Raw genomic sequence first — 16,843 nt, 5'->3', positions numbered from 1 at the left:
CAACCACAGTGCTAAAGTATCTAAAACTATAGAGAACAAATAACTTAAAAGTTCAAGGTGAAACAAATTAACACACTTGACATCTGCAACATCTAAAATGTCTCTGTATGTTATTTAAATGTTTATTTAATAAATAAACAGGAGGAATAAAACAGGAACACAAACATAAGGTAAACCCAAAATAATTATATCGACTTACATCTATATTTATCTTCCAGGTGTGCTTTACAAAGGGATATGACACCAGTTTTGAAAGATAAGACACGGATCCTTCCTGTTCGACCCCTAATGGAAAAGAAACATTGGCTGATAATACAATCCATTCATGTCATAATTTGTTTACTATAGCCAAGTTCACTGTAGTACTCTAGTCTTCCTAAATTAAATCTCACAGAGAACATTCAAGCTGGATGGTTATTAGTCAAGCTAGAAGTGAAAAATAAAACACTGCTGTGGCTTCAAAGGCATAGCTGAACTGCACTGTGCTGTTGTATCAATTCTACCCAAAATGGTCTCGATCAGAAATAACTGCTCGTCTCCTTTTTTATAAAATGTGAATGAAGCGTCTTTACCCTATGATTCCTTGAACAGGCTTCTCTGTGAACTGCTGCTGAGTGATTCTCAGAGGAGATGAGGTCCCTGACAGAACAGCAAACCAGCTGTTTTGCCAAAGACAATATAGCTTTACTTTCACCAGAAATCCGATGTAGCAGTCATTTTTAGGAAGCCTTTGCTTATTGTCTGCCAACCATGCCCTGACTTGCCTGAAAAGGGAACAGGAAGCCGAGCACAAAAAAGCAGCCTCTGCCAGCAGTGTGCAGTGACAGAGGCACTTGTAATATGTTCGGGGGAATGATAAAACCTGCCTAGATATCATGGCAAGGCAGGCAGGCTGTACAGTTATGCCATTAACACCTTGGTGTGGTTTCTGAGCTCCTCCTCACAGTGGTCAAACCTCTCCTGTGCAGTGCCAAGGGGCTGGGACACTCCAGCCAGCCCCTGCTGCCTCCCCCTCACGCTCATTCCTGCCTTGTAACATGCCCACGCTACTTTTGCTTTCTAATGTGACAGCGAGAACAACATCCTCCTCTGAGCTGCAGGCAACGCAGTGACAAACCTTCACATCTTCTCTCAGTCATCTGCTTTAATTCAATTTACTTCCAGTTGCTGACTTCCCCCCCAGACTATTGTTTCTGATAGCATTTCAAATATGTAACCACTACTGCAAATGAAGACATACACAAAACAGGAAGCTAATGCCTAAACCAAACATTTTTGAAGCAGAGCTTTATCAACAGCTTTGAAGCATCACCAGTAAGGCCCCCACTGGGAATAAGATAAATCAAGTAGAGGCAGGCTGTGGTCATGCATCAGGCTGCACCACGGGTAAAGATGCATGTGGTCTTTTTAATCCTATGAAAGAGCTGAGGAGCCAGCGGTGCTCGTTTACCCACACATCTCCCCTGCAAATCCTGTAAAAGGTACAGACTGAAACCCATGGACAAAACCAAATTTAGAATTTGCAGCTTTTTATTAAAGAATCTTGCATTTTTCATTATGAATAACCATTTGTAGTTTACCTGTGCTTTCCATACTCTGGTCCTCTTACTCCTCTCTCTAAAATCTTTTTCCAAATTAATTATCATCTGTGCCCTGAGAAACTCCTCCTGATGAATACCAGACTCATGCAAATTATACAAGAGAAGAATATAGAATAATGATTGCTCTGCCAGGCAATTAAATTGAAACTTGTACGAATCATGAGTTGTTCAGTTCACTCTCCTCTCCTCCCAAGTCAAACCAATAATTTAGCATGCTACTGCAAATGAGCATGAGTGACTGATCAATTAAAACAAATCCAAAATGTGCTGGATTTGCAGAGCTGTACCCATAATTAGATCAGTCATTGACTGTGAATTTGATTAATATCTTTACAAATGACAGTTTTCAATTATAAGAAAAGTAAAGATGCAGTACATTTAATTAAATGTCTCCAGTAGTGCTGTGCACTTTGGTTGATCTCTGTCTATTAAGTTCACAATGAAAACTAAACACATGTAACCCTAAGGTCACCTCTCTTACCAGTGTAATTCAAACTTGAATTTTGGTAAAATAGCTACAAGCTTTCCTCACACATAAAACACCTCTGTGCTCCATTATGCCCTGCAATATGCAGCTCCCCAGCATACCTAGGGAACTGCCTGGAGGCAGATAATTATAATTTCTAATGTACTTGCAGCACAGTGCAACATAAAGAAAGCTAGACTGGACATGGCTAGTGCACATGTCACATCTAAACTGGACAGTTCAGCTTAGAAGCAGCCTGTGGAATGACCTTTAGTTCCCTATCTGCCTCTTATGTGACTGATACATATTAATATCCCCAGTATATGTTTCGTTTCACTAACTGGGAGTCTTTATACGTTATTTATGGTTCATGGTAACTAAGAAGTGGATCACTGTTCTGTGAAAGCCAAAGCAGATTAAACAAATAAAACCTGGCTCTTGAATGAATATCGCCCCATTCCCTAGTACTGGTAAACCAGAAGAAATACAATGTAATCTGGGTAATCCACTTCACAAGATACTGCAGCTGCTACAGGGGATGTCACAAAAAACTGACTTATTGGAGGTGGTCCTTCACAAGACATGATCTGTACAAATCCGTACTTATTTTTTGCATGTGATCACTGAAGATTCACTGCTGTGACAAAAGGTGGATGGAAGAACAATGTTATGGCCCTATAACAACAGCATTGTTCAAAATGTCACTAGAAATACAGTAATTGTACCATGAGCTTCCAATTCTATAGGTGAATGTTTATTCTGCCACAGTAATGAGTATGTCTGCCTGAAAGTGGCTGATAAATACCTTATAAACAAAATAAAATACTTTCATTGACTTTTTAAAATTTAAATTTACCAAATACAAATATAATGGCTTATTCTAAAATGAGCTTACAAATGTATGTTGGAATTTGCCTATGAATTAAGAGCAGCATCATCAACCCACTTAAAATGAATACCCATAAATTTTCTTCAGGTATATTTAGTCTCTTGTGTTTATACCAATGGGAACATTTTTTAAAATTAAATTTTGAATTCAATATTTCTAAAATCTTCTTGCAGCTAAGGGCTGTAAGCACATTAGACAAGACAAGAGATGACCCTCTTCCATCTTTGAAAAAGAATGACAGATTTAAAGTTATAGAAAATTGACATATTTGAAAAGGTTTAACATCTGGAGGTATAGACAGGCAAGGGTTTATACAGTGTTCATTCTGTTGCTTGATAATTCTCTTGACCTTCTTTATCAAAATAAATCAAAAAGCCATGTAAAGTCATGACCTACTGTGGACAGACATAAAGTCAGAGAATCGGTCTGAACACAAAAATCTGCTTAAAAAGTTGTTTTCTAGCTCTCTCATTGAATAGCTTGATAAATCCAGGATTGTAAGCCTAACCAAGGGCTGTATTGATTCAACTAAATGCAGTCATTAAACCATTAAGGTTTATTAAACTTTCTCTTCAACTACCCTTTTTTCAGCTTCAAGCCACCCATGCCATAATGAGGCAAACAGCTCAATACATCCTCCCTCTCCTCTTCTGCTACTGGGAAAGCTTCTGGAGCTTTCCCATGTCCTGAGCCCCCCATACGTACGTGTCATAGACATTCAGAAGCCAGTTGAGGCACATGTCCACACAAAGGGGAACATTGACCAGATTGTTGTGCTCTTGCTCCAGTCGATCGTAAATGGTGGTCAGGCAGTTAATGATCTGCAGAATATCCATTGGCTGGTCGTTCTGTTTGAGGTTGTGCTGGTCCAAGGCATCACATGCAGCAGACAGACTCAGGAGATCCACTGTTGGAATAAAAAAAACCACAACCATAAAGACGGAACAGAAATAGTGGTGGTATTACCCACATCCAGAAAGTAAGTAAGAGCACTACACTTGGCTTATGTGCCTGGCCAGAGGATGTAAAATGTCCTCTGAAAGTCACATGCAAGACTGGTTTCAGGACTCCTACAGATGCACTGTTACTTAGCTGTGGCCTTAGAGACCAGTGTGTATCTGTTTCATTTTTAGCTGTACAGGACTTATTATGCTCTTGGGTCCTGTGGAAATATCACACATCAATTACTGTGCAAGTAAAAATTACGTATTTCATGCTTTATGTTTCAACAGATAGGCTAATATTTGATTATTGCATTCACCAAATGTGCTCTCACCATAGCACAGGTCATCAGCCTTCCTGAGAGGTGCTGCCCATTTCTTAGAGAAGTCGAGCAATCTTAACCGAACCAAACTCCACAAGGAACATGCAAACAAATCAGAGCTGAACTGTGATTATCCTCTCTGTTACTTTTCCTCTAGTGAGGACAGTGAAAAGAAGGTTCTAGAAACACTAAATGCCTTGTTTCAATATTTATTATTGAATGTACCCATTTTTAATTCTGAAGAGCATTTTTATTTATAAATACCTCTATGGCATTACAGGGTAAGACACGTTTAAACCTTAGTCAACATGCAACAGTTTTTTGTCACAGACATTTATAAACTTGATTTTTGTTCCAGTTTAAGTCAGTTGCATTTTGAAATGTGGATTTCCAGGGCAAAACTGAACTTCCCTTTCTCAGCTCTTAACCTCTGCAAACTAACATCACCAAGCACCACACTTAGGGCACACAAAATTATGGGATGCTGGTTTACAAAGTAAGGCAGGAATAAGAACAAAGGAAATCAGAAAGATGAGATGCTTGATGACAATCTTCCGGCTGCCACAGGAAAACTTCGTAACTCCTTGCAGTGAATTTCCAGGGTGTGAGCAATGGGGATGTTAAAGCCCAGCTGCTGTTAATGCTGCTCATACCACAAGCAGTCACAAAGTACAGCATGATGCAATATGAACCAAGGTAATAGCATCTGGTCCAAAATGAACTGCCCAAAATCATGCAGGAAATTCTTCACAAAACTGGAAAATGAACTGACTCAACTGCAAGACCAGTTCTTCTCTCATTGGAATAAAAAATGTGTTTTTTTGAATTCTGGTAAGCAGCATCTCTTCATAACGTCAAAAAGCACTTCCATAATGAGCAGAGGCTAAATACAGGACTTTTTTTAGAACTTGATCCTGTTTACAGGCCCATTTCACATATTCACACTTGAGTATCCTATTTTACCCAGGATGAAACTGCCCCTTTGATGTCCTAGTGGGAGATGAGAAATACTTTAGCTGCCCACAGGGCTGGTTCGCAATGCTGCTTGGACAGTACGCTGGGATTTGTAATTGCCAAAAGAATTTCAAGAGCACACATTTCATTGGAAATCAATAGGGACTTCTGCTACTAAATCCCTTAAGCAGTTCTGAAAATTTCATCCTCTGGGCCTAACATACCTAGTCCTAGAGTGAATAAGGAAACCTTGGAATGCTATCCCTATTATTACACCAAGAAATTTAACTTTTGACTCCATGATTTTGTGCAGGGTTTTACTGGAGTTTTACTTTTTTCACATTAGCATATGGACATTTATTAAAATAAAGTATTTTGGAATATTGTGTTTAAACTAGTAGCATAAAAAATGCTAAGGTCAGTGTTATATCCTGCAAAAGCATCAGAACTCCTCCTGAATGTCTCAGAAAGACGTTTTGCTTCTAAGAATTCATTAGTCAAAATGAAAATAGAGCACAGCCCTCACAACACCTATAACTCCAAGCTTTAGGCTGAACTCTCAGCTCCTTTGAGACTACGAATCAACGGTAATTAAATGAACCCCTCAGGCGTCTGAGTGGCAGCATAATTATGTATGCAGCTACTGCTAAACACAGGTCATTCCACTTTGTGAAAGCTTTTCCCGTTAATAAGCAGTGTATTCCGAAAAGTCTTTCAGCCCACTCTTCATCAGCCTCCTGTCCTATCCCGAAGTTTGTAACACACAATCATCTCCTAACAAGCTAAAAGCGCTTGACAACAGGTTCTGCTTTGGGGAACCTCTTTCTGTGGGAAAAAGGAAGGCTCTGGCCTTCATCACATTAAGATCCTCCTTCATCTTTCCCAGCAAGATTTAAGAAATGTGTGTGTGGGGTCCTGTCCCAGAACATGGAACTGCATATTTCTTTCCTAAAAGCAGATATGGAGGTCCTGTGAATGATTAACTTGCACAAGGCAAGCTCCACAGTCAGACATGTATTGAAGAGCTGAGTATCTGGCACCATGCAGTGATTTGAAAAGCTTTACTTGAAATAAACCACACCATTTTATGCTTTGCACTTCCTGTGGCTTTTCTGCCACTCTTTTATACTTTTCTATTTAAAATTCCAAAACTGACTCCAAAATCTGTGTGAGCAGTGGTTTCTAGCTTACTTTGAAGTCTAAGTCATTTATATAAATATTTCTTTGGCCTCTAAGGCAATAGAGAAAAGGTTGGGATGTTTTTAACTAGACACTGGCAGATTGCAGGAAAAGTATAGAAGACAACATGGAACAAGTAACCAGTTGAAGGACAGAAGTGACAATTAACAGGCAGGAGAAAGTACACTCTAGAGGTCATAAACTGAACTTAGGGAAAACTCAACATATGGCTGGTAATAAAAAGTATAAACAGTCCTCCCAGAGTGCAAGATCATCTCCTCTGAAACCTGCTGCTGTTGGCTGACACATTAAAAAAATATATTTAATCTACTCTGTGAACAGTTAAAGGAAAAAAGATCACTAGCAGAAGTTCTTGAGTATTTCCTTTTGCTGCATTTCCAAGAAAAGTTTGTGAATACATCTCATTTTATTGATATCACAATGTCCTGATGAGGTTTGCCCTTGAAGATCACATCTTTAAAAAGTAGCAAAACAAGAAAGTCATCATGCTTTGATGTGACTATCCAAAGAACCTGTACATTTAAAAAAACGGTGAAATAGTTACACCTGGCATGCTCACAACAATTTTGAAGACTTAAATGATAAAGCCACTCACTAGATAACACAACACATACGCATTTCTTTTTTAAGGACTGCTATTTTCCACATTGGGCTGATTTATGAACTGAAAAGAACTAAAATTTAAGTACAGCTCCCTTTTAAAAGCATTCCTATTCTTGCCACTGAGAAGTAGGCTGTACCTTTACTTCTGCAGGCCTTCTATTAGACAGACATTTTTAGAGTACTCCTCAGTAGACAAAATTGCTGTTTTCTATTAAGTTTTCAGAAAAGAAGATATATATATATAGTTATATACATAGGCATATATGGATATATATATCTAAAAACTCCTGCAATTTTAAAACAGAAATGAAAAGTAAGACCTGAAACCAGCACCTAATGCAAGTGGGATTTTGCCTTTGCGTAGGAGCCCTGAAACACTGTGCTCTAATTCTACTATTGCCAAAATGCAGAAAAAAAATTTTGTAATGAGTTGAGGTTTTTAAAAAAATCTAATTGAACTGAGTTCACAAGCGACACTGAAATGATAGAATACACAAATACAATGATGGTGTCTCCAGGCAAAAATATTTGTAAGAACAAAGCCTGCTAACCAAATTCCTTAAATACTTCTCCTTAGATACAAGTATGAAGAATGTGCTAGAATAGTCAGTGTAAGCACCACTGCATGCCTCTGAGAGCATCAATTCTCTGAACATTTACCTAAATGTAACCTCAAGAGATGAACTGACTTCAGCTTGCTCAACTGGACAGGGGAGGGAAAATACACCAAAAGGTTCACGGTCAAAATAAGGACAGGGAGAGATCACTCATGAGTTACTGTCACAGGCAAAACAGACCCAACCTGGGAGAATCACCTGAATTCATTACCCAACAAATCAGAGGAGGATAATGAGCAATAAATCTTAAATCGTAAAACACATCCCCCAACCTCTCCCTTCTTCCCAGGGTCAACTTCACTCCCAAATTCTCTACCTCCTCCCCTGCAGCAGCAGCACAGGAATGGGGGCTGCAGTAAATTCATCACATGTTGTTTCTGCTGCTGCCTTCTCCTCAGTGGGAGGATTCCTCCCACTCTTCCCCTGCTCCAGTGTCTGCTCCCATGGGAGACAGTCCTCTACAAATTGCTCCAACGCAAGCTCTTCCCACTGGCTGCAGTTCTTCACAAACTGCTCCAGAGTGGATCCCTCCCACAGGATGCAGTCCTTTGGGAACAGACAGTGCTGCCAGCAAACCTGCTCCAGCATTGGGCTCCTCTCCAAGAGTTCACAATTCCTGCCATGAGCCTGCTCTAGCATGGGTTTCACAGCCTCCTTCAGGCACCCACCTGCTCTGGCAGGGGGTCCTCCACAGGCTGCAGGTGGGTATTTGCTCTGTTCTGGAGCTTTATGGGCAGCAGGGGCACAGCTGCTTCACCATGATCTTCTCCATATGCTACAGAGGAATCTCAGTTGTGGTGCCTGGAGCATCTCCTCCCCCTCCTTCTGCACTGACCTTGGTGTTTGCAGTGTTGTTCTTCCACATATTTCCCCTCCTCTTTCCCAGCTGCTGCTGTGCAACAGATTTTCTCCCACATCCTTCTCAACTACAGTATCCCACAGGCACTACCATTGCCACTGGTGGGCTTGGCCTTGGCCAACAGCAGGTCTGTCTTGCAGCTGGCTGGCACTGGCTGTGTCAAACATGGAGTAAATGCAAACAGCTTCTTAGAGAAACCACCCCTGGAGACACTTGCTACCAAAACCTGGCCCTGCAAACCCAATGCAAAAGTCCAAAATGAGTCCAGAATTATTTAATGGTAAGAATCAGTTATTGAAAGACACCTGGAGGACCACAGAGTCACAGCCAGCACATGTTTGTGAGGGGAAAGTCCTGCTTAACAAATTTCATTTCCTTTTCACAGAATCACATAGCATCACCAGGCTGGAAGAGACCTTCAAGATTATTGAGTTCAACCCATGCCCTAACACCTCAACTAAACCATGGTACTGAGTGCCACATACAATCTTTTTTTAAACACATCCAGGGATGGTGACTCCATCACCTCCCCAGGCAAACCATTCCAGCATTTTATGATACAGTAACCCAGCCAGCTGACCAAAGGAAGGCAGTTCATGTAATCTGTTTGGATTTAAGTAAAACTTTCAATACTGTCTTTCACAGAATCTTTCTGGACAAGATGCCCAGACCTCTGCTGAAAAAACACACCATGTGATGGGTGAACATCCAACTCACAGATGGGGCACAAAGGGTTAGAGGGAACAGGGTGACACCAGAGTGGTGAGCTGCCACTGAGGGGGCTCCACAGGGCTCCATCCTTGGCCCTGTGCTCTCCAATATCTTCATAAAGGACTTGAACACAGCCCTGGGAGGGACACTGAGCAAATCTGCAGGTGATACAAAACTGGGAGGAGCTGTTGACTCCCTCGAAGGCAGGGAGGCCCTGCAGAGAGACCTCTAGAGATGAGAGGCCGGGGCAGTCACCAACCATGTGAAATTCAACAAGGGAAAGTGCTGGATTCTGCATCTGGGATGGGGCAACCCTGGATGTAGGAACAGACTGGGGAATGAGAGGCTGGAAAGCAGCACCATGGAAAGGGGCCTTGGGGTCCTGGTGGATGGAAAGCTGAATCTGAGCCAGCAGTGCCCTGGCAGCCAGGAGGGCCAAGCGTGTCCTGGGGACATCAGGCCCAGCATGGCCAGCCGGGCAAGGAGGGGATTGTCCCGCTCTGCTCTGGGCTGGGGCGGCCTCACCTCCAGTGCTGGGGGCACTTCTGGGTGCCACAGTATGAAAAAGACATTAAGTTGTTAAAGAACATCCAAAGGAGGGCAGTTGTTGTAGTGCATCTAAAAATCATGGTATGTCCAGGGGTCCCCCAGGAGAAGATTGCAACAGGCAGTGAGGATGGTGAAGGGTCTGGAGGGCAATGAGATGGTGAAGCCATGTGAGGAGGGGCTGAGATCACTGGGCTCAGCCTGGAGGAGACCTCACTGCAATTACAACTTCCTCATCAGGGGAAGACAAAGGGTGGGCACTGGTCTTTTCTCTCGGTGACTACTGGCAGGACCCAAGGAAATGGTCTGAAGCTGTGCCAGGGAAGGTTTAGTTTGGATACTGGAAAAAGGTTCTTCACCCAGAAGGTGGCTAAGCACTGGAACAGGTTCTCTAGGGAAACAGTCACAGCACCAAGCCTGACAGAGTTCAAGAAGTATCTGTAAAATGCTCTCAGGCACGTGGTGTGAATTCTTCCAACTCAGAATATTCTGTGATTCTAATACAGACAAAATGGCATGCAAAGTTTTGCACTTTCAGTCATAAAAACCTGTTACAAGTTACACATATGCACTGCCAGCTAGTTAATTCCAAAAATTCTGCTTCCTTCAGTGCTGCACTGATTATGCATACTTTTCACTGCATATCACTCCAGTTTCTTTATATCACATTTCCACAGTGAGTGTGGCAGAAGTGCTGTACCGTGGAAAGATGTTTATATTTCTAATCATCATAATTCCTTCTTTGTCACTGCATTCATGTTGAAATCTTTTATTATGTTACAAGACTTTTCACTTATTGTTTATTTTTTCCTTTTTCCCCCTATTTTTTCATACATTCAGAAATTACGTCTGCACACTTTAACAGAATTCACCCATGCTTATAAGCCTAAAAGTAAACATGCTCAAAAATGCCGAGGTTTGACACAGTTCCAGAAAGCATGTGAGCACAAATCCAACTTGAGATAAATCAACAGTTGAGACATTTGCAACTGTGTCAGAAATTTAACCCTGTAATTAAATGCCAAGTTGTGGATGTTAAACTATTTTAATAATCCTCCCAATAGGACTGTCTAATAAACTGCTTGCTTTGGCAAGCTGACTGGCCTATCAAGAAAACTCTTGATGAGCGAATTATTTAGCTATCAGGTTACAATAAGCTGAAAAGGAAATGTAATTCCAGTGAGAAGTAGAATAACATACAGCAGTTGGGAGAATTAAAATGTTCGAACATACACATCACTAATGTACAGCTGATGAGAGACTTCTCAACACAACTGAAACCTGGGGAAAAAATGAACCTAAATGTTTATTGCAATGATCTCATTTAAAGGCAATAACCCCTCAGGGTTCAAGATTCAACTTAACGAACCATTAACGAACTCCAGCTCTGAAGCAAATATTTCACCCAACAAGCTCTCACTGCTCCCAACACACCACAACTCTGTTCCTTTCGGCTGTAAACCTGTGGCTGACACAGGACATGGCACAGGCAAAATACCTGGCTAAAGAGTGTAAAGATGAGAAATATGCACACTATGTTCCGTTTTATTTCTGAACTGCAGCTTGCCTTACAAGGGACAGATCTGCAGACCACCCAGCACTCTGCTTTTTGCAATGATCATGCAAACTGCTGCCAGAAGGAGGCCCTTCAGATGAGAAGTCTCCATGTACCAGGCAGAGATGGGGCTATGTGTGGGAGTGTTTTTCTGCTTCTGAAATCTGTGAATAAACTTGTGCTTTGGTCATGGAGCCTTCCTGGCAGAGGGTGAGGCACAGGCAGGTACTTACAGCAGAGGGCTTTCTGCAGCCTGCGGAGTTTCATCGCAGTCCTGTACGCCGAGAACCTGACGTTGTTCAGGTCAGCTGTAGGGAGGAAATATTAGAATAAAAGATCAGCTTTACACACTAGAAATAACCAGACTCACGAAGACATTGTTATGTTGAACTACAAGACTATAACTGTTGGTTAATAAAACAGACGGGAAAAAAAATTATTAGAAATTTCAGTGAGCTAAAGCCCTCAAGTCTTGACAGCAACCATCCAAAAAAATCCCAAAGTTCTAAAGTGTTACTTCCTTTTGTTCAAAGGCACTGAACTAAAGAGGACTTGAAAGGACAACATCAGTGACTGCAGCAGTGTGTCTGAAAATACTGCAGAGCTGTTCACACTGAAGGCACTGTGAGGGAGATGAGACCCTGAAACTCTTCCTTGCTCACCTTATGCACCAGCCAGGCTGTGTGCAGGCAGTCCCAAGGGAAAACCCCTGCCCAGGAAAAAAAAACGTGACTCTCAGCTACTGTTAAAACAAAAAGCTTATTAAAAATATCCAATTAAACTTCCGTGCTTTTCATCTAAGCAGGCTCCAGCCATGCCCAGAGATGTACAGCCTTTCTGGAGAGAAGCCAGCTCACACAGCCAGGTGAGTTTCCAGGTCCCCAGCTGCTAAATGGCAGGGAGCCAGTGGCTCTGGCAGCATGACAGGGAATGGCACCCAGTTGGGAAGACATTATCTGGCTCAACTTTTGCTAGAGCTGTCCTCATACATTTAACAAAATGACGATATCAGCATAAGTCCCCACTGAATAATTTCACCACGGCTTGCAAAACCTCCTGGACACTGGGGACAAAGACACACCAGAGCAGAGCACAGAAGCTGGTTCTCAAGGGGCACTGCCAGCAGCTGCATTGGGAACTGAGGAGTGGCAGGAGGCACACTTGTACACTACAGGGCAGCCACCCACCACTGAAAAAACAGATGCGTGCTCCCTGCCACCTACCCAACTAATTCCTGGGCACACACACTCCTGTGCAGCCTAAGGATCATTCCCAAGAGATTGCTTGGCATATTGCAACTTAAGGGTTTTCCAGAACAGAATTACACTACTTGTGCCAGCCAGTTTCAGCACCTGACAACACTACTGAATGCATTTAATTTACTGAGGAAACCCATGGAGCCTAAGGAATTACTGATGGGACAGTGTTTAGAAAATGTAAACTACAATGTAAATATAAAAAGAACATTAGGGGAAAAAATGTAGTGGCTCAAAATAAAGGTCCCTTTAGCTCAATAAGCTTCCTTTAAGCCTGACAGACTCTTAGAGAAAGAACATGATGAAAAATGGAAAGACAAAACATTTCCTTGCTGGCATACAAGCTAAGGTGCTATAAAGCTTTTTGAAATGTGGTAGCTAGGGTATAACTATCCCAACATCATTTATAATACTGTATAGGTATAGGTAGCAGAGGGAATATAGTCTCAATTACATTAATTTTAATTAAGCTGTTCTGAATGAATAAGATGAGGTATGATAATTCAGTAGTTTTGTATACCTTAGTAAAAGCTGTGGAATGTTTCTGAAACACGTCTTAGAGCAGAAAAGGAAGTTTCAGCTTTGTATATAATTTCTTTTTCTTTGCACAGTTGCATATACCCTTTTAATGGGCACTTCTGCGTATTGCTCCTGCCAGCTCTGTCTCTCACCATCATCCTGACAGTTCCTTTATGTGGTGTAGAATACAGTGAGAAGTTTAAATAATGCAACTTTATTTGTCTTAAATGGAAATTAATAAAGCAGTCTCTCACAAACACACCATGAATTCAATTACATTTTGTACCCTTGTTGCAAATCTGTATTTGTATTCTGTAGAAGAGTATTATTGCTAGCATTTGACAAAATGAAGAAGCCTTTCTTAAATTTTCCCCGAGTGTTCTGAAAAAAGCTTATCTATTTATTATTTACATTTTCAGAAATGTGAGTTAATATACATGCATATTTCAGGCACCAATCAAGGCAGAAAGTACAATCCATGAAGACATTTAATCCTGGAAGTGCTACAGTTTACATCTATTTTCCTGTATATGTAATACACACTGAATTTATCATCAACCTTAACGACACTGCTGCCAAGAAGCATCTGCTCTAAATGATGAAGCAGCAATGCCAGGTGCTCATTTTGGAGCCTTCATCTCAGGTTTTGGAAAAAGCAGCAGCCTCACTGCTCATTTGGCTCTGCAAGCCAAGGCTGAGCCGTCGCACACCTCCACCGCCACCCTCATCACTGTCACCAGGATTAACCCGCATCCAGCTACTGTCCCTGTGCCAACTGCTCACCTCTGTCCTCCTTATGCCACCACCTCCATGCTCCTGATGGACAGCTGTCTTACCAGATGGTGACAGTCACTTAAGGTCACTGGATCTTAATAATTTCGCTTTTCCCCTCCCTGTGCCTATGAAACTGTCAGTGGTTTCTTTCCTCCCCCGGAGCTACTGCTGGAACAAACATGTTGCTCTGGGTAGGAAGGAAAGGAGCCCAGGCCCCTCCTAACTGGGTTCAAAACATTTCACTTGCTGGATGAGACCCCATTTACACAAACCACAGAACACAAGACTGCCAGGGAATGAGTCTTGGCCCTGGGCTGGGGAGTGCTGGACATAAAGTCACCCCTGAGGGCGAGTGGGGGGACCTCGAGAAAGGAGTACAGACACATCGCCTGGTCACACCCCAGCTGCTCCTGCTGGGAAGAGGAGGGAGGAAGGGGGCTCAAGCAGCAGCAACCTTCCAAAAAGCCTATGGAAACACCAGTACCTCTCTGTGTTGTTAAATTGTTTTTGCTTTTTTCCTTCCTGGATCCTAATGGGAAAAAGAAAAGTTGCTTTCTCCACTCCCACATGGTCCACTGAAAGAGTTAGAACCCATTAAGCCCTGTTTCCAAAGCTTTTATCGTTTTGGAGCAGGCTGAGGAGCTCAGTGCACCACACAAGTTTTCCTTCAGCCTTTTCCTCCCACTCCTAGCAAGTATGTACCACTTCACCCTCTGAACGGGGTGGTCAGAGGTCTGAAAAGCCCTTGCTGTATTGAGAAACTTTTGCAAGTCATTAACAATACTCCCTCATTTTGCTCAGAAGGCAACTTTCAAGCTCTGAACAAAAAAATGTAAATGCCCAAGAGCATAATCTGTTTATGGTCTGAAACAACGATGCAGTGGAAGAGGTCACCTGGCCCCTGGAAAGGAACAGTCAGAAGAAAGGATCAGGAGGGAGTATTTGGTGACATATTTACATCCCAGAGCAAAGAGGAGTCATGACTTTCCCATCAGTCAGCTATGAATGACCTCTCTGTTCAAGTGAATATATATCTTTCTCTATCTAATAACATGATAACAGTGAACAAGAATTAGTGCTTTTATTACAAATGCAGCTTTAATGAAGGGTACTTCAGTTCAGACTGTTGACAGGAAAAACTCAAATCAGAAATACTGTGGAAAGATGATAATTAAATTCTAACATTTTCTGCATAATTCTGCATGTTGAGAGCAATCTCAAAACATAAGGGCTATATGTTCTATTTCTAAAGTATTCAAGACACACCTGCAATTACATGCAGCAGATATTTTTGCTAGTGGATAATCAAGCAAAAAACCCCACTCATTTGAGAAGTGGTCAGTGATTCAAACCACCTGCTGGAACGTCTCACTGACTACTGACACAGAATCTAATGAAATCTTCTGGTTGGGCTTTTTTTTTTAAATCCTCCCTTGCTAAATCCTGGATTTTACAATGGGATATGAGTAGTATATTTAGAGGAAAAGCATATTCTTGAGCCTTGACTTCATAAAATAGCTTGTAAAATAACTAAAAGCAATAAAAAACCTAAAATCAGTAAGTTTTCCAAAACAGCCTATTTAAGAAGAGGTTTAGCATCTAGCATGAGGAGGTATTTGCTTTTATTCTTAAGGAGTCACATCTACAACCCAGACATCAGGTTTTAAGTAAGGTGTTATAAATAAACTGCATTTCACGGTGGATCTTAACCAGTCTGAACCCTGCCACAGCTGCTGCATCTCCTAAGAGACAGGGAGGTTCCATGTGATATCATCCCATCCTGCATGACAGAGTCATCTCACTGTGTTTAAAAGCACTGGGATGGGCCAGGCTACCTCCCACCAAAAGTTTTTCATATCATTTATCTCTCTCCCAATGTAATCTGAACGCAGCTCATAAAGTCCTTTCTATCTGGAAACTATCTTTCCTCCTTACTTTAAAATGGGGTTTCTTGTTTGTATTATTGTGAGTATTATTATAATTATTTTTTTAGTTAATGAGGGCAAAACACACACTCTTGGTCCTATGGACGGCAATTATCTCACTGGCTGGATATTGTCTAACTGAAATGAGCTACTTACATGCTTCAGGTGGTTTGAGTAAAATTTAGCAATTTAACAACTTAATTCTTTTAAAGAAATTAGATGTCATCAGGTTAAATCCTCATCGTCATTTGGTAAGATGTACAGTGTTCTGGGTTGGTTTTTTTTTTTACTCTCAGGTGCAAGGACAGAAAATGTGAACCTAGAGCGATATACCTTGAAACCTGAAAGCCTTACTCAGCCACAGCTTGTGACATGATCATAGACTGTTCATAAATACACTGCCTGGGGATAACATCTTCTGGGAATTACAATGACTTCCTAACAGAAGTTAAAATCTCTTCACTGGACAGTCCTGGATAGACAGTAATTCCTCTACAACCACTAAACTTTCCTTGTTTCATTGGACATTAGCGGCTCTCTTGCCTTTTTTAAGAAGCTTCAGCTCACGTTGTTTCAATACAGCTGAGATTTCCTGTCCAGCTGGTAAGAATGCTGGGTTTCCTCCTGCTGCCCAAAACCTGTAAATTAATCTTTTAATGGTGCCCTACAGTGACATATATTGCCTCTTCTGGAATTGTAATTTTAAAATGCAAATTACACAAATGCACAAAGGAAAGAAATTAATCAAGTAACGCTGCTTAATATCAGCTGAGTCTCAGCCATTGACTTTTATTATAACAATAATTAATGCTATCATCTACACTGCTTTGGTAATAAATAACAGTAAACTGTTATTCTATGTACAGCTTAACCACTCTCCATGAAACAACCCAGCACCTTGTACTAGGCCTGTCCAAATGAGTGAAAAAGCCAACATTGTCTCTGAAAATTAACAAGTTTGAGATACCCAGGGCACCACAATGCTACTGACTGCATCTAGACCCAGTGGCTGAACACCACAGCATCTGCCAGCATCCCTGTAATCATATCAACTGACATGACCTTTGGGAGTTTTAGAATGTAGTGTCTTTTCTTCAGCCTGTA

General features: G+C 41.5%; 1 protein-coding gene across 12 annotated transcripts in view; it reads right to left on the bottom strand.

Annotated features, from left to right (window-relative positions):
* The window catches only part of DMD (dystrophin), a 1,137,330-nt gene that overhangs the window by 57,432 nt on the left and 1,063,055 nt on the right, over positions 1 to 16,843 (bottom strand). For all 12 annotated transcript variants that reach the window (XM_088068904.1, XM_088068916.1, XM_088068923.1 and 9 more), the window contains 3 exons: positions 11,499 to 11,573; positions 3,662 to 3,863; positions 200 to 285 (listed from right to left, as the gene is read on the bottom strand). In XM_088068904.1, coding sequence (XP_087925030.1) covers positions 200 to 285; positions 3,662 to 3,863; positions 11,499 to 11,573 — 363 coding nt within the window. The remainder of the gene's footprint in view (positions 1 to 199; positions 286 to 3,661; positions 3,864 to 11,498; positions 11,574 to 16,843) is intronic.

The sequence above is a fragment of the Pseudopodoces humilis genome, chromosome 2 (assembly GCF_049639895.1).
Source record: "Pseudopodoces humilis isolate 2021_Gansu_Grassland_sample_001 chromosome 2, ASM4963989v1, whole genome shotgun sequence".
Taxonomy (NCBI): Eukaryota; Metazoa; Chordata; class Aves; order Passeriformes; family Paridae; genus Pseudopodoces; species Pseudopodoces humilis.
Note: the sequence above shows the minus strand (reverse complement) of the source record. Positions and strands in the feature narration are given on the sequence as shown.